Source organism: Oryctolagus cuniculus, chromosome 14 (genome assembly GCF_051225735.1).
Source record: "Oryctolagus cuniculus isolate XC-2025 breed Fujian yellow rabbit chromosome 14, ASM5122573v1, whole genome shotgun sequence".
In the NCBI taxonomy this organism is placed as follows: Eukaryota; Metazoa; Chordata; class Mammalia; order Lagomorpha; family Leporidae; genus Oryctolagus; species Oryctolagus cuniculus.
In genome coordinates, this window is record NC_142880.1 from 79,517,215 (window position 1) to 79,543,968 (window position 26,754).

Sequence of the window (26,754 nt, forward strand, 5' to 3'; positions counted from 1 at the left end):
AGGGCCTACGTAACAGAGCCAGCACCAGGGCAGACAGGGATACGGGAGGAGACCACGGCAGGGAAAGCCAACACCATGTAGGCCTTTAGTGAAGGCAATAATGAACACAATTAAGGGGCTTTTTCATGGTAATCATGGCAGAAGAGGCAAGGATGAGAATTATGAGACAGACAATGAAACAGTGCATAGGATTCCCAGTTGGCTTCACATGGGTTCAAATCTTGGCCCTGCCTGAAGCACGCTAAGGCCTCAAGATAGCGTGGAGAGAACTGGAGGCAATGCTGGTGCATTTTAAGCACAGACACTGAAACTTGTCATAGGAAAACAATCTGATTCAAACAGTTGTAGTAACATTCCTATAATGGCATCTACCCAATAGCTTACCAAGAATGGGGAACCTTTTTTCTGCAAAGGGACATTTGGATAATTGGAACATCATTCCTGGGCCATACGACATCATCAATTTAAAATTAACCTGCTATAGATTTATTGAATTTCGAGTCTCACTTGTGGTTACCTTGGCAGGGCCAGACCTGATTTGGCTGGCCTTATATGGCCTGCACGCTGGACGTTCCCCACCCCTGGACAATCAATGGTTTGTCTGCAAACTATCAGAATGACTGATAACAGCTGAGAATGCTTTTGGGAATTTCAAACAAACCAGGATAATTTTCTCAGAATGCACTGAACTGTCAAATGTAAAGATGCCCAGACAGGAGCACTACAACGCTTCCTAAACAAGTCTCCATCACCTGGCCTCCTTCCATTGTTGTGCAAGTCCACTGCATTCTGAATGCATCAAGTTTTAATGCACTGAGTTAATATTCTTTTTCCAATGAAGCTCTTGATAAGCCCCTTAAAACTGAATTGATACTGGATACAAGGAAATGAAAACAAAACATGGCTCGTTAAAATCTTTAACCAGACACTGGTGCTGTGGCGCAGCAGGTTAAAGCCGGCCTGCAGCACTGCATCCCATATGGGTGCTGGCTCGAGTCCCAGATGCTGTACTTCAGATCCAGTTCCCCGCTAATGTGGCTGGGAAAGCAGTGGAAGATGACCCAAATCCTTGCTCTCCTGTACCCAGGTGAGAGACCCGGAAGGTGCTCTTGGCTCCGGATCAGCTCAGCTCCAGCTGTTGTGGCCATTTGTGGGGTGAACCAGCAGATGGAAGACTTCTCTCTTTTTTAAAGATTTATTTATTTGAAAGGCAGAGTTGCAGAGAGAGGCAGAGAGAGAGGGAGAGAGAGAGGAAGGTCTTCCATCTGCTGGTTCATTTTCTAGATGGCTACCACAGCCGGAGCCCTGCTGATCCGAAGCCAGGAGCTAGGAGCTTCCTTCCGGTTCCCACGCAGGTGCAGGGGCCTAAGGACTTGGGCCATCTTCCACTGCTTTCCCAGGCCATAGCAGAGAGCTGGATCGGAAGCGGAGCAGCCCAGACTCGAACCAGCATCCATGAGATGCCGGCACTGCAGGCAGCAGCTTTACCTGCTATGCCACAGCGCAGGCCCCACTCTCTCTGTCTCTACCTTTCTCTGTAACCCTGTCTTTCAAATAAATAGAATCTTAAAAAAAACTTTAACCAGTGATGTAAAAAACACAACTTGAACAGTCCTTGCAAAGAGTAATCAACAACTACCCATGAATAATGATAGCATGGGCTGTTACTTTCCTCTGTAGCAACAGAAGTATGTGAATTAGACAATATGAACTTCCATTTGGGGCACTAAGAAAACACACCAAGCAGATGGCTTTTACAGCTTCGAGAGCATCACTTCTAATAGTTCATAAAATCGTCTTTTGCTAAAACCCATAGTAAAATATAATAAAAGGTAATACTAATTGTCTATTATGTGCCAAAGATAGTACTGGTGACTCTGCTGGCATTAACTCAGTTTATTTCTAATAACAACTCCAAGCATTATCTTTATTCCCATTTTCCAGATGAGTCTTAAAGTCTCAACTATCAACTCTGTTCAGGCAACACTCTTAAATCCTGCCTTTTTATCAGAAATCCACATTGGCAATGGAAGGCCTAGTCACACCCACCCCCATCAACCTTTATTCCTGATTTTCTAACCATGAGTCTTTCTATTATTTGGCTCAGCAGCTCCCGCCTTTCTCTGGCTCATCTCGCCCACCCTGCCACTCTTCTATCCTCTCCTTCCTTTTCATTCTCGTCCTGCTTCAGGCCATCATCACTCTGTGCCTAAGCTCCCTAACACAGCCTTCTTGCTTTCAGAATTTCCCTTCAATATGATCGACTGTGCACACCACTACTGGGCATTGCCTAAAATAGTCCCTAACAACATGGCGCCTGGCGGATGTTCAGGGGGCGTGTTTGCTGCCACTGTGGTTAAGCTACGCGAGATCAGACCACCTGCAGGGATAGGTCCGCTTTAGTTCCAGACACGTGGACAGTCTATGATCCCTATATGCCCCTGTGCGTGGTCCACCCATGCCTGCATGACCTTTTCGCTGATTGCCTCCCCTACTGCGCATGTCTTTCGTAAGCTTTATAAGCCTCAATAAAGAAGTTCCTGCTTCGACAGAACTCACGGGTGCTTGCTGTGGTGTGCCTGACCCGTCAACCTTACCTCTCCCGTTCGCCTCGTCGGGGAGTGCTTGAACTGTCCCCTGCTGGTCAGGGGCCAGCCTCAGGCTTAAGACCCCAACACAGCACCACCAGATTTCACCTTCTAAAATCATTGCTGTTTTCCTTATAATCAAACACAAGGGGGCTTCAGGATTTTTAGGACAATGCACACATGGCTCAGCCCCAACCGTAAAGCAGTCTGCAGGGTAGCCCTAATCTGCATGTCTCACATCTGCTATCTGCTATTATCTAGTCCAGGAAGGTTTTTTTTTTTTTGCTTGGGACACATATTTTTTTCTTTTTCTTTTTTAAGCTTTTCTTCTCTTTTTTCCCCAGAAACCTTTTATTTAAGGTATCAAACTTCATGCATTTCATAAATACTACTTTAGGAACACAGTGATTCCTCCCATTGTACCCTGTCTGTCTCCCCATGGAATACTACCTCTTTACTCATTAACAACTTACATGGATCCTTAATGTTCAAGATCCAACCTAAGCAGCACCTTGCACCTTTTATGGGATGTTTCCCAGTTGCTATGGTCCTCTGTGTTGAATATACTCTGAACTCTTCTGATGGACAGGAACATTATGAATTACTCTCACTCATTAACACTCAGCAGGCTGACTTAGATGGCTAGCTATGGATTTTCTTCTTTCTTTTCCCTTTCCCTATATATCTACCTAACCACCCACTCATCTACCTACCTACCTATATTTCAACATGTTTGAATGCAAGCACATATATAAAAAAGCTCATTTTATCTATAAAAACCTTTGGCATAGATATACGTCCTACAAAACCGGGCTGAAACAAAAATCCCTCAATGAAATCCCAAGACTGGATTGTGGTTATTGGCAGTCAAAAGGTAAGGAAAAAAAACAAACAAACCTAAAACAAGAACCTCCCAGCGACTTATTTTCCATGTGAAAGTGGTAGAAGAATGGTAAAGAATCAAACATAAACAACAGACACACCAAACAAAATTTCATTCCAAATGGATGATGTCAGTAAAGACCATCAGGGTCACATGTCCAACAACAAAACGTTTTGATTTGCCACAAGACAGAAGCTTTGACAAAAGTCACACAGGGCTGCTTTGTTCTAGGTCACTTTAATTCTCCTGGGCCTTATTACTTCATCAGTAAAATGAACAAAGTGAACAGGCTGATTTCCCAAATCTCTCAACTATAAGGACTTTCCGAATTAAACAAAAAAGAAAAAAAAACTTTCATTAAGCAGATCAAAGTCTGATTTCTCTGCAAAGTGACTGACACCAAGTAGAAAATGGAAAGTGATCAATCACCTCCATAGTGACTCATTTTCAACCCTTCTAACAACTACATCACTAGGGAGTTTCTTCTCTTGCTGGCTTTGGCTAGAGACAGATTCATGACTAAGACCTCAGCAGGGGGCTGGAACTACGATCAAGGTCATTCCATCCACTCCTCTATTTCCTACCTGTAGTGCCATTTTTAATCTGTATTGATTAAAGGGTCTTCTTTTGGTCCTTGTTTCTATTTTTCCCAAGAAAAGACATACAGTGTTCTGATATTGATAGGTATTTGACATTTTTGTTAACCACAACCTCAATATTTCATAGAATCAGAAAAATCACTGACAGAGAGTAGGGGGGGCTGGAGGTCATCCAGATTGAGGAAAAAGCAAAGCACAAAGGACCAATTTTTAGACGCAGTGTAATGAAAATCTATACAAGCCCGTCACCACTCTAAGAGACATTTTTTTTTTTTTTGTAGTTGCCTTCAGATTCTTTCAAAGTGATCATAATGAAGTGGTCAGCGAGAGTGTAAATAAAAATATGGCATCATAGGTTGCTAGGAAACCAAGCTAAAACTAAAGCAAACAATCTCAGTGGGCCATCACATCTGCAAGCTGGTAAGGTCCCATAAATCACTGGGACTGGGTATCAGGATTTCAAAGGCACACTCTGAGCTTTCTCCCAGGCCTGTTGATTCAGGCTCCAATTGCATGAGGTTACCTATATGACAGCATATAAAGTTGACCTTTCAAGCTTAAAAATAGCTCTAGTCCTCATCCCTACTCAAGAGAGGTCAGAGGACTTGCCAAGGGTGTGCATCCTACTACGTCCTTACATAAGTTCTCATTGAACTTTCACAACAGACCTGTGAGGTCGATCATGTAGCTCTGATTTACAGAGAAAGCCGGGGCTCAGAGAGGCTGAATTAATTTAATTATCCAAGGTCACATGTCGAGTGTGGGGCAGATTTATACTCAGAAGACAAACTGCTAAGCTCATCAGACTTCAAGAGATTTAAAGTGGAATCAAGAAGGCTGATGTTTTCCATCTGCCATTCTGTTCCACTTTACTCTTCTGGCAACTGAGAAACACCCTAGGCTCTTCTAGGTGGCCCAGCCTATACTCACTTTGACACAGTCTCTTTTCACCCTATTTTGGCTTGTACCATTCTGTTCCCCAGTCCATCTATTACCTTTCTTCACTCTCGGGCAACAGGTTCCTTAGGGGATGGCCCAGAGTTGGATTTGGCAACCCACCCATGCTGCTACTGGGCCATGACTCAAGGAGGCAACAGGTGACAAGAGGAGACGCCAGCTGTTAGTGCTCAACAAGCCCTGAGCCCCGTGAAATGCACCACGTCCGTACGTCTCCTCCAGCCAGCTCTGTGCCCGCCCTCTGTCACCACAGCAGGCTCTTTTGAACACTGACACCTCTGGCTGACCTGTCTAGGATTTCTCCCTCTCTTCAAGGCTGTCCCCAAGGTTCCTTCCAGCCAGATTTCACCATAGGAACTCGGAGGTGGAAAGGGGACAGGAGCAAGACCTGGTCAGTTTTCCTCCAGCCAAAGAGGACCCTGGCCCTAGCAAGCCCCGTCATTCTGCATTCTCTCGCTCCTGCGTTTCCTCATTTCACTCTATTCAATGCCCTCTTTCTCTCTACCTTTCTTTCCTTCGTTCTTCATCCCCTACCCTATCCATGGTCTGTTTTCCCTTCCCAACAGAGGCAACTTCACAGTAACAGGCTATTTTTAAGACCCTGAAGCTGGTGGAGTTATCCTATACTTTCTCCACCTCCTGGCACTCTCCCCACCATCAATAAGGTTTCATGCCACTCTCAGCCCTAAATTCTCCTCCTGCTTAGAACCTCAGATCTGCTTTAGTCACTTGGTGGTCTGACCCTGCCTGCTAGGCTGTCTCCCAACCTCACACACACTCTCACTGTCAGACTCCTAGTAGGCAGGAGCCAGGCTGGTTTTGCTTCCATCCTGATACGACTTACAGAAGAAGGCCAAACAAGACACATCATGGGATGTTCCTCTAAGAATTGTATTTTGCTGAAATTGTTTTTCTTAATTTGGAGTCTAGTGCACATGAAATTAAAAAGCTACCACTTGTTAATCTTGTGAAAATGCAGCATGGGAGGACATAGTAGTCCTTCTAAATCACCTTCCCCTGATGCTTTTTCTCCTGCTCTCTTTCAACTTACTAAGAAGCATAAGAGCCGGCGCCGCGGCTCACTAGGCTAATCCTCCACCTTGCAGCGCCGGCACACCGGGTTCTAGTCCCGGTCGGGGTGCCGGATTCTGTCCCGGTTGCCCCTCTTCCAGGCCAGCTCTCTGCTGTGGCCAGGGAGTGCAGTGGAGGATGGCCCAAGTGCTTGGGCCCTGTACCCCATGGGAGACCAGGAGAAGCACCTGGCTCCTGGCTTCGGATCAGCGCGGTGCCCCGACCGTGGCGGCCATTGGAGGGTGAACCAACGGCAAAGGAAGACCTTTCTCTCTGTCTCTCTCTCTCACTGTCCACTCTGCCTGTCAAAAAAAAAAGAAAAAAAAAAAAAAAAAAAAAGGAAGCATAAGGCTCTCCCAGGATGATGTACAGAGACACTCAGAATGGTCCAGCATTTCATCTACAGCTGTAGGCTTTCCTATAACAGAGTCCCTAACAAAACCAGACCGTTCTGAACCGCTGGTAATAGAATTCTGTTCCTTTATACTAAGAAAGTTGGGAAAGCACCTCCATCCGCATGCGGAATGTGCTCAGCCGACTTTGAGGGGTTTGTGCTTTGAAACCTCAAGTTCTTCTGAGGTTGTGGAAAATGAAAAACCACATCAGCAGGGCCAATGGTGGTTCCTCGTGTGCGAAATCCATGACAGGATCTAGCGTGTTTTCCTTATCCAGGGGCGGAACGTTGCTGTGGAAGTGTCCAAGGCACATGCAGAGAGTCAGAAAGCTAAAATTTAAAAATGAAGCCTTAATTAAAAACCATTTTACAAAAGAGAAGCTTATGAGTTTTGGACAAGTGTAAGACAGCTTCAGTTTTTCATATTTAAAAATAAGATACAGTTTGGCATGTAGTATATAGTTTCTGAGACTAAATTAGAAATTTAAGGTTTGAGGTATGAGGAAATAGCTAGGATTGTGCCTTACGCGAGAAGGTAAGGTGTACGCTGGTGTTCCCTGACCAACTGTACTCAAACCTTACTCGTAAATATCATGCAGATAATATTAAAATACTTAAAAATAAGGCCAAAGGGCAGCAAGTAATTGATTTTCCTATTGCACTCTTCTCATACATGGACTGATGGCTCAGTTTGTCTTTTTTTCATCTTTTCTTATATATCATTTAGTCATCTTACTGCTCACTGCCACTACACAGACAAAAATTATCGTTTAGGTCCCAGGGGCCAGTGTTCTGACATAGCAGGCATCCCATATGGAGACTGGTTTGAGGCCAGACTGCTCCACTTCCGATCCAACTCCCTGCTAATGGCTTGGGAAAGCAGAAGATGGCCCAAGTGTTTGGACCTCTGTAACCATGTGAGAGACCCAGACTTCTGGCTTTGGCCTGGCCCAGGCCCAGGCATTGCAGCCACTAGAGAAGTCAACCAGCGAATGGAAGACCTCTCTGTCTCTCTCTCTCTTCCTCTTTAATTCTGCCTTTCAAATAAATAAATCTTAAAAAAAAAAAAAAAAAAAAAAAGGATTTAAGTCCAAAAAGCAATCTCCAGGAAAAAAATTAGTTTTCCTGATGTGTAATTTAAAAATACATGTATCTCTAACAAAAGATTTATTATATACTAAAAATTATCACATACTCTTAAGGAGATTGAAGAAACCACACTGAAAACAAGATTAAGAAGACAAAGAGAGGCCAGCACCCTGTCACAGTAGGTATTAATCCTCTGCCTGCAGCGCTGGCATCCCATATGGGCGCCGGTTCTAGTCTCGGCCGCTAGTCCCATTCAGCTCTCTGCTATGGCCTGGAAAAGCAGAAGATGGCCCAAGTCCTCGGACTCCTGCACCCACGTGGGAGACTTGGAGAAAGCTCCTGGCTTCGGATCAGCGCAGCTCCGGCCATTGCGGCCATTTGGGGAGTGAACCAGCGGATGGAAGACCCTTCTCTATCTCTCCCTCTCACTGTCTGTAACTCTACCTCAAGAAAAGGAAGAAAGAAAAGGAAGAAAAGGAAGAAAAGGAAGAAAAGGAAGAAAAGGAAGAAAAGGAAGGAAGGAAGGAAGGAAGGAAAAATCAAAATATGTATCAAAGACAATGTTACTTGGTTTCATTATTATTTTGTTTAAGTTGACGATACACGTTTAGTTTAAAAAAAAAAAAAGGAAAGTAAGGACTAATCAAATATTCATCAAATATCTAATCTATGAGCAAACCTCTCGAAAGAAGTTCCTAAACTTAATTTTTATACATTTTTAAAAGAATTGTTGCTTTGTTGATCCCTTTTGTGAAATGGGGCTTCCTTGCACGTAACAAAGGGACACCCATATAAATTTAAAACACTCATAATTGTATCTCTTTATTAAAAACCACAATTCTCTCCCAAAATTCTTGCTACAGAGCCCATCACTAAAATTGTAGTTCATTCTTCTTTTTGTGAAACTTGAAAGAAAAAACTAGCAAATATACAAGTAAGACACAATTTTTCTTGATTAAAGAACGTACTTTCTTCCTGAGAGTCGGAGTGATGTAAAGGCATAAACAATATAGTCACCTAAGAAGCATTTTCTTTGCAATTCTGTGTAATCTGGCATAATTTATAATTCTTTAAAAAGACACACAATCATTTGTCTTTTGCAAGATCCTCCTTTTTCCCTCTAATTCCCCTCTGACATGAACTATCTGTGCTTCCTGCTCTGGTGGTTTGGACTGGAATGATCATGGAGAATTAAAAAAGAATAAAAGGAAAATATTATGATACATTTCTCCAAACATGCTGAAGAGTATTATTTCTTCAAGATGTCTTTATTCATGTTTAAGTCCAAAATAAAAACAAAGCAACCAACACACTGCTACGTTCAGGGAACACAGCCTGAATTCAGCCAGTTATTTTCTGAAATGGAAAAGGCAGACATCAGCCTGCACTTACTTCAATATGGCAGCCACATCTCTGCTTGGTTGCTATGGACACATCCCCGTCACGCCTCTGCCTTCTCCTCTTCAGACCTGTTTATGACAGGCCGAGGTGTTTCCTATTATGGTGCCTATGTCTGCACAGTGCACTGCCTGCCAGTAATAAAAGCCAGAGGCTGCCAACATAGGGATTACAGTGCAGCAGACCAAAGATGCTGATGGGAACCCAAGCACGCCCTGGGCAAAACTTCACAGAATACTCTCTAACAGGCAAAGGCCAATAAACACATCCTTTCTTCCCAGGCTAGCAGGGAAAGTATTCAGGAACAGGTCATTTTCAGTTGGAACAGACTAACAGTAAGCATGTTATTGCTAAAAGAGTTACAGAGGAGACAAGACAACTTAAGGCCAAGAGGATAACCTGTATGGCTTTTGCCTGTGGCTATAAACTTTTAATTTACAGAGATGGGAGTGCTATAGAATGTTTTACTAAATTTCTGAGAAATGATATCTATAAGCAGAACTATGGCTCTTAAGCAGAAAACGCTCAGGATTCTTGTTAACAAGAGAGGAACACCTTCCATGGACTATAATGCTCAGACTCTAAGATTATCAATGCAAGATAAGAAACAGCATTTACATGAACTAGCATCATGCCTCCTGGACCCAGTAATAGTGACTGACTATAAAATGACACAACGACATTCACTGGATTTGAGTTAAACATGGTGTAGACAGCCTTGTCAGAAGAATAAAACAAGGTCAAAAGTATTGTACTTAGAGTTTGGAGAATTACAAATAAAACACTATAGAAGGTTAATGGAAAAAGACATTAAATCCATTTATGGGGCCCGGGAGTGGGAGTCAGAAGACAGGACAAAGGCTCCAAAGAGGAGGTAGCATCCCATGGGGCCGGTGTTTTGGAGTAGCAGGTTAAGCCTCCACCTATGATGCTGGCATCCCATATGGGTGCTGGTTCGAGACCAGGCTGATTCACTTCCAATCCAGCTCCCTGCTAATGAGCCTGGGAAAGCTTCAAAGATGGCCCAAGTGCTTGGGCTCCTGCATCCATGTGGGAGACCTAGGAAAAGCTCGGGACTACTGGTTTCCACTTGGCCCAGTCCCAGCTGTTGTGGGCATTTGGGGAATGAAAGAGCAGATGAAAAGATTGCTCTCTGTTGCTCCTCCTCTCTCTGCAACTCTCAAATAAATTTATTAAAAAAGAGAGAGAGAGAGAGAGGTAGCATTTCAGATAAACCTTAAAGGATAGTAAAGATTTTTAAAATTTGTTTAGAACAGTTTTAGATTTAGGGAGAACTTATTACAGAGAGTTCCTATGTACTCAACACCCAGTTTCCCCTATCAGTAATATCCTATATTACCATGGTACATTTTACAAATTATTGGGCCAATACTAATATACTAATTTTTTTGACAGCTAGACAGTGAGAGAGAGACAAAGAGAAAGGTCTCCCTTCTGTTGGTTCACCCCCCAAAATGGCCACCACGGATGGAGCTATGTGGATCCAAAGCCAGGAGCCAGGAGCTTCCTCCTGGTCTCCCGCGCCGGTGCAGGGCCCAAGCACTTGGGCCATCCTCCACTGCCCTCCCAGGCCACAGCAGAGAGCTGGACTGGAAGAGGGGCAGCCAGGACTAGCACCGGCGCTCATATGGGATGCTGGCGCCGCAGGTGGAGGATTAACCAAGTGAGCCACGGCACCGGCCCCAGTGATAGACCATTAACTCAAGTCCACACTTCAGATTTCCTTAGTTTTTAATTAATGTGGTTTCCGTGATCCAGAATCTCATCTAGGACATGTTAAAGTTACTCGTCCTGTCACTTCAGGCTCCCCTTTGCCACGGGATTCTCAGATTTTCCTTGTTTTTGATGCCCTTGAGAGTTTTGAGAAGTACTGGTCAGGTATTTTGAAGAATACCAGCCAATTAGGATTTTATCTATTTTTCTTATGGCTAAATTGGAGTTAGACATTTTGGTAACAAAATTACACGCATAAAATGTCATTTTCATCAGACCACATCATGGGTACATGGCTTCTCACTATCAGTGTTGGCCTTGATCACCTGGCTGAGATAACTCCACAGATCTCGTCACCATACAGTTTGCTTTCCTCCTTTCCCTATTGTTGTTTGCAAGGAGGTCATCATGGCACGGCCTACATTTAAAGACTACAGAGCTATGATTTCTTCCATGGAAGACGCACTACCTATGTAAGTTATCTGAAATTATTCTTGAGAGATTTTCCTCCATTTAATTACTTGTAAATCAGCTGTCAATATCCATAAGTCACGTTGGTATATATTTTATACTTTGGGTTATAATACTACATTATCATTCTCATTATTTGCTTAAATCATTCCACAATTCTTCCCACATCCCATTGCTGTATCCCCATCAGCGGCAGGCAGTGTTGCTTTGAGCACATCCTGACTTTATGGCAATACAAGGTGCTCCAGGCTCATCCTGTGTATTTCTTGCTCAGGTCCCTACAATCAGCTCTCTCTGGAGAATGACAGTCAAACCAAAATATGGGTGCCAGGTATTCTCATGGGTATTGTGGTTTCATTGATTCTAGGGCCCTTAGCTGACAGAGCAAGGAGATATTTGTGGTAACCTAGAAGACTAAGGTGTTGAGAGGTAGATTGGAGTGCAGCTACCTTCTTAATATACTTCCCTTAACATTAAATATTAATAACAGATTTTGTGCCTGGGTTACCTCTGGTCTCATTCAGAAGAACAACAGAGATACATTCATGTGTGGGGAAAAAAGATGGATTGACTCTTCCTCTCCACAGTCTTACGCATTTCTGTTAGGAAAAGCTTAGAAAGTTTCTAGATACTCATTCTAATAAAACCTCAGGCCAGCTTGATGAGCTGTACTGACAATTATACAAAGAAACAAAGGTAAATAAAATATAATAGGAAAAAACATACAAATCCGAAACTTGGCTTTGTAAGCACTCCTGATGGGAAGAAGGGCACAGGACAATACTGTGCTCAATCCTCTTTCGGTAGTTTTCAACATCAGCAGGTCACCTGGAAGCTCGGAGACAGGAACCAAGAAGGCAAACAAACCTCTCCCACTCTCACCTCCCAAAATAAGAAAGGCCAGTTCTGTTCGGTCATTGGGGGAAAGAAAGACTACTACTACGTTCCTGATTTGGCCTGGACTAGCGGTGGGGAACCATTTATCTGCCGCAGGCCATCTGGATACTTATAACATCACTTGCTAGCCACACAAAATTATCAACTTAAAAATTAGCCTGCTACAGATTTATCGAATTTCAAGTCCCAGGCAAGGCCAGACCAAATGAATTCTGTGGGGCTTCTACAGCCTGTGGGCTGGATGTTCCCCGCTCCTGGTCTAGACCATTCTCATATTTTAATGCATTAAATCATCATGGCAACTATTTAACAGATGAAAAACTGAAGCACTGAAGGTAGAGGACTCCAACTGACCTTTAGTAAGAAGCAGAGAATAAATCCAACCTGGGCATTCTGCCTAAGAAATGAATATTTAATGAACAGGAGATTTCTGCTGAAGAAATTAGACATTTTCTCTTCCAGCAGAGAAATCCCATTGATTGCAAAGAAAAACCATAGCTTGTGTAAAAAGAAACATTTTTCTAACAAAAAATGACTCAAAAATTTTCTTGCTGATTTATAATAGTTTGTCTAAAAGTATGTACAGTGTCTAATAAACATAAGCAAACTGCCTTAGGAGTGGTATACTGATAAAGGTTTTCTCCTTTTGTCAATTCTAATGTAGGTCAAAATATATCACTAGAACACCAAACCCATTTTTTCATGCATAGCACTGCTTAGGATGAGCTGATTAAGTGGGCATTTACTTTTAAAAATAAATCATATTAAATTAAAACACTTAATAGCAAGTATGAATATACATGGAAATGACAAAGTTTGAGCAAACCTAATCTGTAATGTTTCTTATGGAAGAGAATGGCTCATGTTTTCTAAAAAGCCATTCTGTTCTTACACTGGAAGAGTATAAGACACAGGGTTTTTCTCAATCTCTTTTTGTATTTATTCTAGACGGGCGGGCACATGTAATTGACTCAGCATCCAGTATGTGCCACGCATCAGGTGGAGCTTTGTAGAACCATAACTAATGCTCTCAACAACTTCTCAACTTTATTTTCCCCCTTTACTATTCCGATTTATAAATGAAAAAAGCTGAGCTTCAGAGAGGTAAGGCATGTGGCCCAAAATATTAGCTAGGAAACATCAGAATGGGAATTTGAAACCAGGGCTGCCTGTTGAAAAACCTCAATGTTCTTTCCACTTTACAAAGCTGCCATGAGTATCACTGCTGCAAACTCCAGGCCCAGGAGTAAAGCTCACTCATCCTCAGCACAGAGAAAGCACAGGAAAACAGTAACACAAGTCTCAGAATACTAAACCACAAGTTACCATGGCTTCTTGAAGACAAAGCAGTAGGGGCCGGGGCTGTGGCAGAGATTAATGGGGGCCATACGGGTACCAGTTTGAGCCTTGGTTGTTCTACTTCTTCTGATCCAACTCCTTGCTAATGCACCTGGGGAAGCAGCAGAGGATGGCCCAAATCTATGGGCTCCTGCATCCATTTGGGAGACCTGGAAGAGTTCCTGGTTCCTGGCTTCAGCCTGGTCCAGCTCTGGCTGTTGTGGCCATTTGGGGAGTGAACCAGCAGATGGGAGAGCTTGTTGCTCTCCCTCTCTCTCTCTCCCCCCCTTTTTCTCCCTCTTTCTCTGTAACTCTGCCTTTTAAATAAATAAATCTATTCAAAGTAGTCTCTAATACTAAAGGCTAATAAATCTATTATCAATCATTGTTGATAACCTCATTTCACTAATTTTCTAATGAACACAGAAGAACTGCTGTTTAAGCAACAATCAAGACTCATCCCTCTTAGGTGAATAAAAGAAAACACCTTCTTAAAATGTCTTTTAAAACTAGTACAAATATTAAAATACAGGGTCAGTGATCTCTGCTTTCTACAAAGATCTCTGTCAGTTTAATAACCACAAGCAGCCAGGGACAGAATTACTGCCCTGACAGAGCAATGCTGCCACCAAAACAAAACAGCAACTTGTAGCTTTAACAGAGTTGGTGCTCCTTGCTGAAAAAGAGCAAACCAGACTCTACATATTTTATGGATCAACTAAATATTGTGGCATTATCAGCATTTCCTAGCTATCATATATGTGTACCTTAACTAATAGCTACCACCATCTACAAGATTATCACAGAGATCTTAAATGGAATGAAGTATTATCCACCATCCTCACTACTTAGGAGAACAAAGAAAAAGTCTGCTTAATCTATCCATAATACTGAGAAAGTACAATTTTATCTGAGTCAAGACTTACATTTTCTATTTTTTTAATGGAGATTTCTCAAAGTTGTCACTGTTTTTTAAAACAAACCATAATAACTGATAGCATTTTTTCTAATAATGATTGTTTTATTAGAAGTTCTGGATAATTGGATGTTTGGGATATTTAGACTTTCTGGGACCAAACACTGACACAGGAGTAGAGTTGATAACAAGAGAGACAAATGAAGATGTCTTTTAATCACTAATGCCTTGTAAAGTTAAAGTCAAGGGCCCTCCTACTCAATGAAACAAAAACTTCCACTCAAAGTTTCCTGAGCTGGAATTTTAGCACAGTGGGTTAAACCAGTGCTTGCAATGCCAGCGTCCCATATGGGCGCTGGTCTGAGTCCTGACTACTCTACTTCCATTCCAGTTCCCTGCTAGTCAGCCCGAGAAACCAGAGAAAGATGGACAAAGTAACGGGGCCCCTGCCATCCACATGGGAGACCTGGATGAAGCTCTTGGCTTTGTCCTGGCCCAATCTACACTGTTACAGCCATTTGGGGAGTGAATCAGTGAATGGAAGCTCTCTCCCTATCTCTTGCTCTCTCCTCTAACTCTGCCTTTCAAATTAAATAAAATAAATATTTAAAAAGGTGTTTCCTTCTTCCTAATCTTCCTAAAAGAAAATAAAGCACTTCTTTCTCCCTAGCAATGATTATAAAAGAATTCCCACTCCTTCAAATTAAGTTTACAGTGCTATATGTAAGTTTATGCAGTGGATAAAAGAATACATGCCGGCTGGTGCCGCGGCTCACTAAGCTAATCCTCAGCCTGCGGCACAGGCACCTCAGGTTCTAGTCCTGGTTGCTCCTCTTCTAGTCCAGCTCTCTGCGGTGGCCCAGGGAAGGCAGTAGAGGATGGCCCAAGTGCTTGGGCCCTGCACCCCATGGGAGACCAGGAGAAGTACCTGGCTCCTGGCTTCGGATCAGCGCGGTGCGCTGGCCACAGCATGCCGGCCGCAGTGGCCATTGAGGGGTGAACCAACGGAAAAGGAAGACCTTTCTCTCTCTCTCTCACTGTCCACTCTGCCTGTCAAAAAACAAAACAAAACAAAACAAAAACAAAAACAAAAACAAACCACACATGCGACACACCACACCTCCACACTCAAGCATCAGGAAGCTCAGTTTCCACACTTACAGAAGATATTTCCTTTTAAAATTTAAAGTTTCTCTTTAGGTATGTTGTGAACTCAGCAATTATTTTATCTAAGTTTTAACAGTTTAATGTAGAGAACAGTTCCCATTTTCTCTATAAAACTAAAATGCTTTTTCCTGACTCATTAGCCAAAGGTTATTCCCGCTCTGAGTTATCTTGCTTGCATCATGGTGAGGTACGTCACGATTTCGTCTCTTCCAAGAATATCCTATATTCACTCCAGCACCTCTCCTGCCCCTAAGAAAAAGTACAAAGGTCTTGGAAAGTGCTGGTGTCTTGTTATGCACTGACTACCACAAAGCAGCAGGGGGAGCAGCCAGAGAAGGCATGGAGCCACAGCTCCCCAGAGAAGGAATTTAATTTATAGGCAACAGAAACGTAGTCCGGGATGTTTGCTAAAAACCAGAGACAATAAATTCCATGGGGAAGTCATGAGCACATCTACAGAGCTGCCCTAACTACATTTTGAATGAGCTAGGAAGAAAGGTGAAGTCTCTTACAAAGATGCATGAATCCTAACTTCAAGACAGACTTTTCAGCTTGAAGCCCAGTAGTGTCCTGCAATGGCAGGCCTTGGAACGGCCCCCAGCAGGAGAGATTAGAAATGAAATCCATTCCTAGAGAGGACCACTTCAGAGGAGACTCAAAATGATTTCGTTTTCTCCTTCAAACACCCCTGCACATGCACTGATGAGACGTACATTACGGGGTCACAAAGGATAAAGCATCATCCTTGAAAGCCCCCAAGGCCCAGCCCCCTGCTCTGCCTTCCTTGCCGCCCCCATCTGATGCACTTTACAAAAGAGAAAGGTAGCCAAAAGCACCGTCAAAGTCTTCTGTACTTTACTCAAGAGATGCCTGAGCTCTGTGAAATCCACCGCGAGGGATGGAAACGTGCCCCACCAATCCACATCGTGTTTTACACGCTCAAAAAAGTAGTGAGCGCTGGGTTTTCGGCTTTAGAAAAAAAAACAAAAAAGTATTTAGTTCCTCTGTCTGGAATTCAAGAGAAGACTAAACTTCTAAATTAGAACTTCAAATGTGTATGTCTGTATTACACCAAAGAAACTGTCAATAAAATTTAAGCATACTTCACAACATGGAAATGTGTACTCAAAGATAGTTCTCTAAGAATTATACTGTGAAAAGTCACAAAACTGAAAACGTCTAGCATAATTTTGACGGAATGATCACTTTTTTTCTAGTCAAATAGGCAACCAATAATGTCTGGACTTAACCCCCAAATAATACCAGTGACAACAGGTATGGTGTCTTCCATTCTCAGACACTGTTTTAGCTGGCTGTTGTATATACATACTTTTGTACTCTTAACTCTGACCTTTCAAAACAGTTATCATACTCATATTATGTCAAGAAAACTCAAGATGAAAGTTTGTCATTTTTCTAATGTAATTCGGCTAATAAGGAACAAAACCATGATTCAACTTTCAGATCTGTTTTCCAAAGCATTGAGACCTCGTGAAAATTACCCTCAATTGTACCAATGAGTTTCAAAAGGAAATCTGCACAAATCTAAGGTAGATTAATGTATTTATGAGGGTGAATACTGTAGATTTAATCACTCAAATGCCATCTGGAATCTTACTCCACGTGTGAGACAGATCTTGGCCTTGAACAAGAATTCAATAATTTTCCTGCCTCAATATCATCAACAAGCAGTACGACTATTATAATTCCAATATAGGAAATATGGCTAATAGCTTCTAAAGCATCAAAAACTGCTAACTGATTAGGTTTCTTTTTTTTTTAATAGATGAGTAATTTAACCCAATTTTTAAAATGGATTTGTGAAATCAATTTCCCTCTTCTAACACCCAAATCCATCTCTACAATAAATATTTTCTAGCATCACTTTAAAAATCCCGATCTCTTAACAGTTCCCACTGTGCTCTTGTGCTTCAAATTGATTAAAGTAAGTGTTTAAGAAATCTCGTAAGACAAAAAAAAAAAAACAAAAAAACACACACAGAAAACTACCATTATTTTCAAAGGCAAAAAGAATAAAACAGAAAACACTGATAAAGGTGGATGACAATAAAATGCATAGCCAAAAAGCAACGTTTCAGACTTCTCTCTCACACTGGAGAGATGTGAAACAAGGGAGAGGACTTGTGATGTAAATTCTCCTCTTCTGCAGTTGAGGCTGAGTGCAGCATCCCTCCCAGGGGTTTCCTCAGTTTACCCACCTGGAGGCGGTTTATTTCAGTCCCTGTGGTCAAGCAGAAGGGGAACCTTACAACTTTTACTAAAACCTTTTTTTTGTCTTTCCTACACTAATCCTTTTTCATCTATAAAAGTCACAGGAGCTTAACACTTACTTAGGAATGAGTTTTAAAAAAATGAATGGCTCAGGCATTAAAAGTTTGAAGCAACAGATTCAGCTCACCTAAGTTTAATTTTAAAAATAAGTCTTACGTCAGTCATCTTTCAGCCATAAGACATAAACACGCTACAATGATGTTTTGAAAAAGTACTTCCTCACTTTACCTGTAAGTCACTTCAACCAAATAAAATCACTTGCCATCCTAAACCTCTAAGTAACTAATGGTCTATTTTCAGGGCCTTCACAATAAAAATTGAGAAAACAAAAAACTTTTATTTGATACCTTTCAAAAAAAAAATCTGAGCAACCATCGTGACTTAAACATTTTGTAATCCTAAGGTGTAGGTTGATAGTTGAAGTCATTGACAACCTTAACAAACTTCATATTAATTTTAAAATTCAGACCTAGGTCTTATCATTAAGAACATGGACTTGAGGGGGAAGTAATCTGTAGCTGCTCAGGCTGATTCTGCCGAAAAGGTATTATCAAATCATCCTGAAAACATAAAGCAAATGCTTCCATGGCCAAGTGCCTTATCAGTCTGCTCTTCCTTTTTGCTACCCAGAATCAACCAGACCAGACAACCAAGAACTCCGGTGCACGGCAGAATGGTCTCATTCACCGTGTAGGACACTATGGGTGCCCAGCCTCGTCTATTGCTACTAGAGTCTGATTAAGGAAAAACAAATCCCATTTTCTAGAACTAAGAATTTGTTAGCCGCAAGAGAACAATGGCAGCTAATGCCAGCGCAGGGAGTAAGAGCCCCACGTAAGAAAGTAGTCACCAGTCATTCTAAGCGGGAGCCACACCAGACTTACAAACGAGGCCCAAATGACCAAAACATACATCTGCTCAACTGGGATGCAAACGGGGAGGTTCAGTGTGCGTGTAGATCGACTGGCACCTGCAGGCAGTGTCTGGGGAAACCCTAACAATGCTATCTGCACGACCAATGTGAACAGACAAGGCAATCAACTGGCATGACATTGTTATAAAACTGCAAAAGAAAAAACAAGTGGGACACAAACTATGGCTAGGTTTAAAAAGCCATCGCTCCTTGAAAAAGAGCACACAGATAAACAGTAAAATGGGATAACCTAACTGACCTTGCAAATAGGTGGCCACACATACTTAGAGGTCTCTATGGGGCCACTATCACTAATTGCCACACAAAGTCACCACCAGTCCTTACTGGCTGAAGCCACGGGCCATCTGCATCCAAGATGCACATCCCGTCTGCCTTTCCTGCTCCCTCAGCCAAAGAATCATTAAAAACATACAGAATCCCATTATTTCCTTGCATAACTAAAGGCAAAGAGGAATAGGAATTGCAAAGAATACGGCAAAACTTGAAAAGCCCCTACCTGGCCTTCCAGGCTACCTTAAGGCCGGGTCAGGCTGCAGGTTCCTTCTCAGCCCCCTAAACTCCGCTATGTGCCCAGCCCCGCAGGCTCCCTGCAAGTCCACGACCCCAGCAAACTGGGACTCGCTCTCCCAAGAATAACGGCAACGGAAGTAATGAACCCTCGAGCCTTCTAACTTGGCCAATGTTCCCTGCGCATGCCGACCGAGAGGGTGAAGGCTGCGTTCTTCCAGGGCACCCTGACCACGAGACGGAAGGAAGGCGAAGGTTCCACGTTCGAGGAACTCCTGACTTGGGAGTGGGGACAGCTGGTGACGTCCAGGTGATTGCCTTCACGCCCGGCAACTCTTCCTTCCTTCCGGGCATCCCAAGAACACCTCCACCTGTGCAATGCCCCGCGGACCCCACTGGCCTGCCGCAGCAAGGACGAAGTGTCACTTGGGAATCCCGGGTCCTCGGGGCACTCAAACTGCGTCAAAGTCGCTTTCGCGAACGGGGCCCCTATGTGGTGTGAAGGAAGAGAGGCGGAGGGCTGCCGCCCGTCCGAGGCAAAGGGCACGGAGCGTGCCAAACCTCTGCGGACTATTTTTCCCGGGGCCACATGCACCGGCGGCTTCCCGGGGCCTGGGACCCGGGGGTCCGGGGGCGCGGCGCGGGGAGCTTACCTTGTTGGAGGCCATCTCACTGACGGAGTGCCTGGTCTGCAGCGTCTCTAGCTGGTCCAGACACCAGTCCAGCTCCTCCAGGGTCTCGCTGGCCAGTTTCTGGTAGGCCTCCTCTGCGAAGAGACAGGGAAAGGGGGACTCAGTTCTCAGGCGCTTCGCGGGGCCGCCGGCGAGTTCAAAGGGGGCCATCGTGCCGTACCCCGCCATGCTCGGACGCCCAGTGCCCGCACATGAGGGCTGCTCCTTCATAGTGCCCGGCACCGCAGCGCCACGGCGGCCAAGGCTGCGCTGGCGGGGCGGCCGGCCTCGGGCGGGCACCGTCTCTCCAGCGTGGCGTCGCGGGGCGGCCTCCGGGAGGGCGCGCCAAGTGCTGCCGGCCAACTTTGACGCGGAAAGCCCACGAGGCGACTTTTCGACGGCGCGGCGGGCCCGGCTTCCAAGGCCTGGAGCGAGCTCCGCTCCGGAGGGCGGCGGCGGCGGCGGCGGCGAGGGAGGCGCGCGCGCGCCCGGGCGCCGGCTCGCGGAGGAGCGTCTGGTCCACGGCCCGGGCCCCTCGTCCCCCCCGGCCCCACGGGCCTCGAAGCGAGTGAATCAGCCGCAGCTGGGTGCGCGGCCACCACGTTTCCTGTTTTCTTTCTCAAGTCCTGGGGCGGAGGGCGCAGCGCGGCTCCATCGCCGCGGCGTTCCGGGAACACTCCCCCTCACGCCCCTCGCGGCCCGCGGCGCTGTCTGGCTCCTCCTCAACCCCCTTACAAAGACATTCCGAATTGCAAAAGCCCGGCCGCGCCACCCGCCGCGTCCCCTGCAGCCCCGCCACTACGCCGCGACATCACCCCCGCGCAGCCGGGGGCCGCTCGCTTTGATGAAGCGCAGCCCGAGAGGCGCGAGCGTGTGTGTCTGTGGGGCGGCTGTGGGGCTGTCTACGCAGGGAGACCGGCGGAAAACCCGGCGTGGAGCGCCCGCCGCCCGCCGCCCGGGGTCGCGCCCGCCGCGGGGCTCCAGCGGGACCCGGCGCGCAGGCGCGCGCGGCCGCGCACCTGCCCCGCGGGGACCCTGCGCGCCCCGCCGGGCCGCGCAGCCCCTCGCGGTGGCCCTGGCTGCCAGAACCTCTCGGCCTCCTCAAGGTGTTGCGGGAGGGCGCGGCGGGCGCCACGAATAAAGCTTGCTGGGGTCCGCACAGCCGTGCCCGAGGGGTTAGTTAGGGCTTTAGGGTTTCTGAGGATTTAGGATAATGGCATTTCTACAAACACCTGGCTCTTCCACCGCCCAGCGCAGCTTCTAAAAAGTACCAGACTTAGATTTGGGGGTGGACATAAACTCGCAAACCAGACAGACAGTATCTTGGGGTCTGGACGCTTCGGCATTCAGAGATTTGACAGTATGTTGCGTTTTTTGGAGCAGGATTGCCTAAGAGTTATCTTAAAGGAACAGCAACGTGAAGGCGCCACATGCAGGGAGCGTTCCACACGTGTCCTGCATACGCGCTTCCTTTGTGGAATTGCACAAGAGCCCACGGCGGGCTCGTGGTGCCAAGGAAGAGCCTGCGAGGGTGCTTCTGGCCACCAGGCCTGGCTAAACTACAAACACGCGCCAAGCGAACTACAAAGGGGAGAAAAGGGGACGTTCTAAACCCACAGGCTTCGGAGGGTAGAGGGTTCTATTTAGACCCGGGGACCCTGGGCACTCTCCCTCCGCTGGTCAGTTGTGCGCTGAGAGCGGCTCACCATTGGCGTGGGGGGACAGAAGCAAACCGCCCAGCACGTTCATCTTTTAAAACCTGGCCATTGTCAGCGACAAAGACGACACTGCAAACCTTTTGTCTTCCAACGGACAAGTATTGGTGGAGAAATTATGCCCTTGAAATTTAGACTCCATACTCTATCTGGGGGAACAAAGAATTTCATGGATTGGATCTCAGGCTCCTGGTAGTTTTCAGATAGGTTTTAACATAAAATTTGTAAAGGTTCCAGTAACTTTCAAAGTATTTGTTACATGTGCCACGTGGCTTGTTGTTATCTAGGATCTTGGAGTGTTTGCTGTTCACTCTGAGACTAGCTTAAAATTTCCCTTTACCTCTCATTTCTCTCTCTCTCTCTCCCTCTCTCCTCCCTCTTTCCCTCCCTATTTCTCTCTCTCTTTACATCAACTTCTAAACCTATACTTCAGGTGAACAAGCAACTCCCTAAACCTTGCCAGGTGTATGGGACTTAGCTGAAGACTTCTTTCTTAACCAGGAGAACAACCTTTAGGATACTTTTTGGTAAGTGTAAAATACACTTCCAGTTCTTCCTGATCACAAGAATATAAAAATATTACATGCTTGCTACAAAAATGAAACATTCCACACAGGCATAGAAAGTCCCTTGTAATCTCATACCCTACAGATCAAAAACAATAATTCAGCCTGTTGTAACACAAGCATTTTCACTTCACTGAAAACCTCCCATATGTGAACGTAACTACCTGGTTACCATAGCAGTGCATCTGGCATATAGTTTTGTTTTCTCCCTCTCTCTACTGTATACATAAGGGGGGCAGGAACTTAACTTTTCTTTGCTCATTTGAGTTGTGCACAGTGAGCACATCCAGGGGGTTAAGGAAACACAGCCAGTGTGTCTGGCACTTGTCCAGGGCCATCTTTTCAGCCACTGGTTTCAGCAGACAGCAGGAAGCCACCTTCCCCTCTAAGGCTCCACTTCCTATGTTCCTCTCCCCTGCCCTGCAACTGTCTCAAAGCTTGAGCCCCAGGGACTCCCAGCACATAAATAAAACGCACCCCTTTCCTCCCATCACCACCTTCATCAACTTCCCAAAGCTCTCCAGAAATCAGCGATACAAATCCTTGTCCCAGACCTACCAGGTCGTGGCTCCACATATTGTATTTCACTCTTTATTTTTTAATGTGGAAAAATAATTCAGGCAAGTGTCAGGTTAATGCTTTAAGACATGGTGCACTTAAGATTCTTGTACAGAATTTGCTCTTAAGAAGGGACTGCAGTGACAAAAGGGACTATGAAACTCAGAACATCCCTTTTATGTCTAAAGCATAGATTAGTCATTTGGCAGGATTTGGGTACAATTATAATGTGGTGTGTACTTGTATTTTGACTTCTAAATCTTCTGCATACATTGTATAAATCTGAGGAATGAAAAAAATGACCTTGAGCATAACTACTTCCAAGTCAGGACATTACAAACAACAGAGTAAACAAGTTTATTTGATAAAACTATCAAAGAATTATTGTTGATAGTAGCATAGGGCTGAGAATATTACTTAAGTTCCAAGGTTAGTAGGCAATATGCCTAGCCACAGTTTTAAGATCACTATTAAAGTTCCATTTTAGGAATTTTAACCCCAAATGTTCTAAGACATTGAGTAACTGACCTTTTCATCCTTAACCAAAAAAAAAAAAACAAAAACAAAAACAAAAAAAAAAACAAAAAAAAACCATACACACAGAAACAAAAAACAAAAAACCCCAAACAAAACAAAACCAAAAAAACCCCTCAACCTCTCAATGTGGAGTTGCCAGCTATCCTACAGGAAACTGAGTCACCACTCCAAAGAGCACACCTAATGCCATCTACAGCTAGCAGCACAAAAACAGTGAGGCAGTTAATTTTGACTTTTACCCAAGTACAGACTATTGAGTAAATTCCACAAAGGTCAGCAGAAGGGCTCTGGAAAAGCAACCAAGGAATAACTTGAGCCTTTGGAAGTCTCTCCTGCAGTAACATCCCTTTACTTCGACACCCTTGAACTATGTAACACCCGGGGTTCTGCTGGGGCTCTTCAGTGAACAAACAGTCCTCAGTTCTTGCCGGCCAGCACTTGGCTTCCGTCATTGTGATGCGAGCAAGGGTTCCCCTGACACATGGCCTGACACCGTGCCAGGAGCTCCAGGGGGAGATGCTGAGGCAGCAGCTTCCCTTTGCCAAGGAAAGAAGTCACCGCCTCGGAGCCACCACAGCTGGCTGGAGGCTGAGGTCGCCTTCTTGTGACATGTGTAGCTCATTCTGCTTGCCCACAGCTCACAGAGATGCTGACCACTGAGGTAAAAGCACCCTCTCTGCAGAGGGGGTGGGGCTTGGTTCCTTGCCAGCACTGGAAAGGCTAAAGGACTGTGTAAGTGCCACAGTTCCTAGACAGTTCTCATGGTGTAAATGAAGAGAAAAAGTGCAAAAAGTCAATACTTGCTTTGGGCACCATTTGCTTTGCCCTTAATTAGAAAAATAATCATAATAAAAATAATAACAGTGATTCAAATTGATTTTAAATTAAAACAACTCCATGAAATAGCTCCTAAGTACAAATACTTAACTATATATATATATATCTTACTAACCAAGTGTCGTTTTTCTCTCTCTTGATTCCCACCCAAATTCCTTCTTCCTAAGGAAGGGGTTGATAGCTTCTGAAGTGGGATAGAACTGGAGGAAATGATTTTTATTTCACCATGGGTTACTTTGAGCTAGTGACTCTCTGACTTTGCTGCAATGAAAGATGTGTGCAGGTTCGCTCTGACTTTTGCTGACTTAACTTTTTTCCTCTATACATTTTATCTGATGGGAAATACATGAAGGCCTTGGATTCTCTTTCAATGTGTACATACAACAGGTTCAAGCAGAGCTTGCCAGTGGCAAGCTGCTCTCATTTCCAAGTGTATTTCTGGCATCATGCTCTTGTTTTGAAGTATTTTAAAATCTTACAAAATATATAGAATTTCACTCAGTACTTCAAATAACTTCCAAAGGGAAGATGTGCATAATTTTGTGAGTATTTTTAATCTTCCTACTATCTACATTTTTTTTCTAGTGCTGCCTGTAGCTCTCGTAGAATTTTTTAAATGAAATACACACAGGATTGGGTTTCACTGACTTCTTTTCCCATCAGTAACTCAACATTTATATAGCACCAAGTACGTATCATGTACTTTAGTAGAATCTGCAAAAAAAAAAAAAAATGACCAAGTTAATGTGTCCCTTACCCAAGGAAAGCCTAGATTCCTGTAGACCACACTGTAGAGAGTGCTCTGTGAGAAGGAAGCACTGGGACTATGGGACATAAAAAAGGGCTGTTTAATCCAGACTCGGGCAGAAGTAGAATGGGCAAAGACTGAGTCCTACAGAATGAAATGGGACACAAGGGTCGGAAGGATTTTTTAAGAGAAAATGATATGGGTACACAAAGGACCTATGGTCAACCAAACACATGTATGTGGACGTGTGTCTTGAAAAAGGAACGGTCAGGAGTAGAGCCTTGTTCAGGCAGAAAGAGGCTGGAGAAATCCTCAGACACTGGCCATGCAAGTTTTGTCTGGTAGCTGAAGATAGGAGCTTTGGACTACATTTTTAAGGGTAATCACTGAGTGATACTGAGTGCCTTGTGATACACAATCTGATTTTATTGTAAATGGAAAATTCTAGGACTGTGCAATAAATGGGATTGAAGGAGGCAAGGTTGAAGTCAGCAAGACCATTATCTTTGTCCATATTATTACTAGAATAAAATCAAGTAATTTATAGGCCATTTAGTTCCCTGATAATTATCCTTACGTAAGATAATGTCTATATTAAGATCCTTACTTAATGGGCATATGTTCCTCAGATATGTCACACATGAATAGAAGAACTGCTCAGTGTGACCTGAGAAGGGAGGAGGCTTCTTGCTCTTAAAAACCACAGTTTTTGGGGTGAACATTGAGCACAGCAGTTACTTTGCTGCTTGGGGCACCCACATCCCACAGGACAGTGCCTGGGTTTGAGTCCCGGCTCTGCTCCTGATTCCAGCTTCCCGCTAATGAGCATCCTGGGAGACAGCAGGTGATGACTTAAACAGTTGGAAATCTGCCACCCACGTGGGAGGCCTGGATTGAGCTCTGGGCTCCTGACTTTTGGAGCCTCAGGAGTAAGCAAGCAATTGGAAGATACCTGTGTGTGTGGATCTGTGATTGCGTGTGTGTGTTTGTGATGGTGTGTGTCTTGTGTGTGTAACTGTGTATGCCTTTAAGATACCATGAAAATAAATTAAAAAACCAGACAATTCCTGCATCATTCTAGTCAGTGAATTTTTAATCATACTGTAATGAGATGGGAAAACAAAACAAAACTGTATTCACCAGAATTTCTTTTATGGGAAGCCTGCCTGCAAGAAAGTGATAAGGCAGCTCAGGACAGAAAGTGAGACTTTGGGGAAGTCTGCTTTGGGTGGAACTGATCTGCGCATCTTTACATAGGAAAAGGGAAAAATATGCTGGTTGTTCAGCAAGGACTGTGTGTGTATAAGAGAAAAGAAGGAGTTTGGCCTACAAGATAACTCCACGATGTGAATTTTCTCATTCCTCCCCCGTCTTTAATACAGCTACAGAAGGCATAAAATGCTGAGTTAAAGATACTTCTTGTTTTAATGTATCAAAGGGACTAAGCTTAAAGACCAGAAGCAGAAATGTCTGCCAAAGCTGACACTGGAGAGAAACAGCATCTAAAAGAGAAGAAAGCTTTTGGAATTCAGGGCAAGGATATGGAGGGCTTTTGTTCAAGGAACTGGATTTAGAGCCAGGTATAGCCAGACATTTGTGTTGAGGGCTCCAAGTGACAAAGAGTGCTATTCCTTCAAGGAAAACTTGAGAGCAGAAGGTTCCAATCCCCATTCCACTACATACGGGCCATAATCCCAGGAAATTCACCTTGGGGCCAGCTCTGTGGTATAGTGGGTAAAGCCGCTGCCTGCAGTGCCGGCATCCCATATAGACACTGGTTCAAGTACTGGCTGCTCCACTTCTGATTCAGCTCTCTGCTATGGCCTAGGAAAGCAGTGGAAGATGGTCCAGATCCTTGGGCCCCTGCACCCGAGTGGGAGATCCAGA

The 26,754-nt window shown here is 44.4% G+C and overlaps 1 protein-coding gene and 1 pseudogene across 24 annotated transcripts in view; one reads left to right on the forward strand and one right to left on the reverse strand.

The window, feature by feature from the left end:
- PDE4D (phosphodiesterase 4D) overlaps nt 1-26,754 on the reverse strand; it is a 1,644,269-nt gene that overhangs the window by 38,079 nt on the left and 1,579,436 nt on the right. For 21 of the 23 annotated variants that reach the window (XM_070056730.2, XM_008262244.5, XM_089313185.1 and 18 more), the window contains one exon: nt 19,889-20,001. In XM_070056730.2, coding sequence (XP_069912831.1) covers nt 19,889-20,001 — 113 coding nt within the window. Of the gene's footprint in view, nt 1-19,224; nt 19,737-19,888; nt 20,002-20,087; nt 20,240-26,754 lie in introns of those variants that run through there. The other 2 variants (XM_008262253.5, XM_089313197.1) reach the window with 2 other exon arrangements.
- On the forward strand, nt 6,482-7,572 carry LOC149122401 (large ribosomal subunit protein eL34 pseudogene; annotated as a pseudogene). The gene has a single exon (XR_016220770.1). The product of XR_016220770.1 is annotated as a large ribosomal subunit protein eL34 pseudogene (transcript).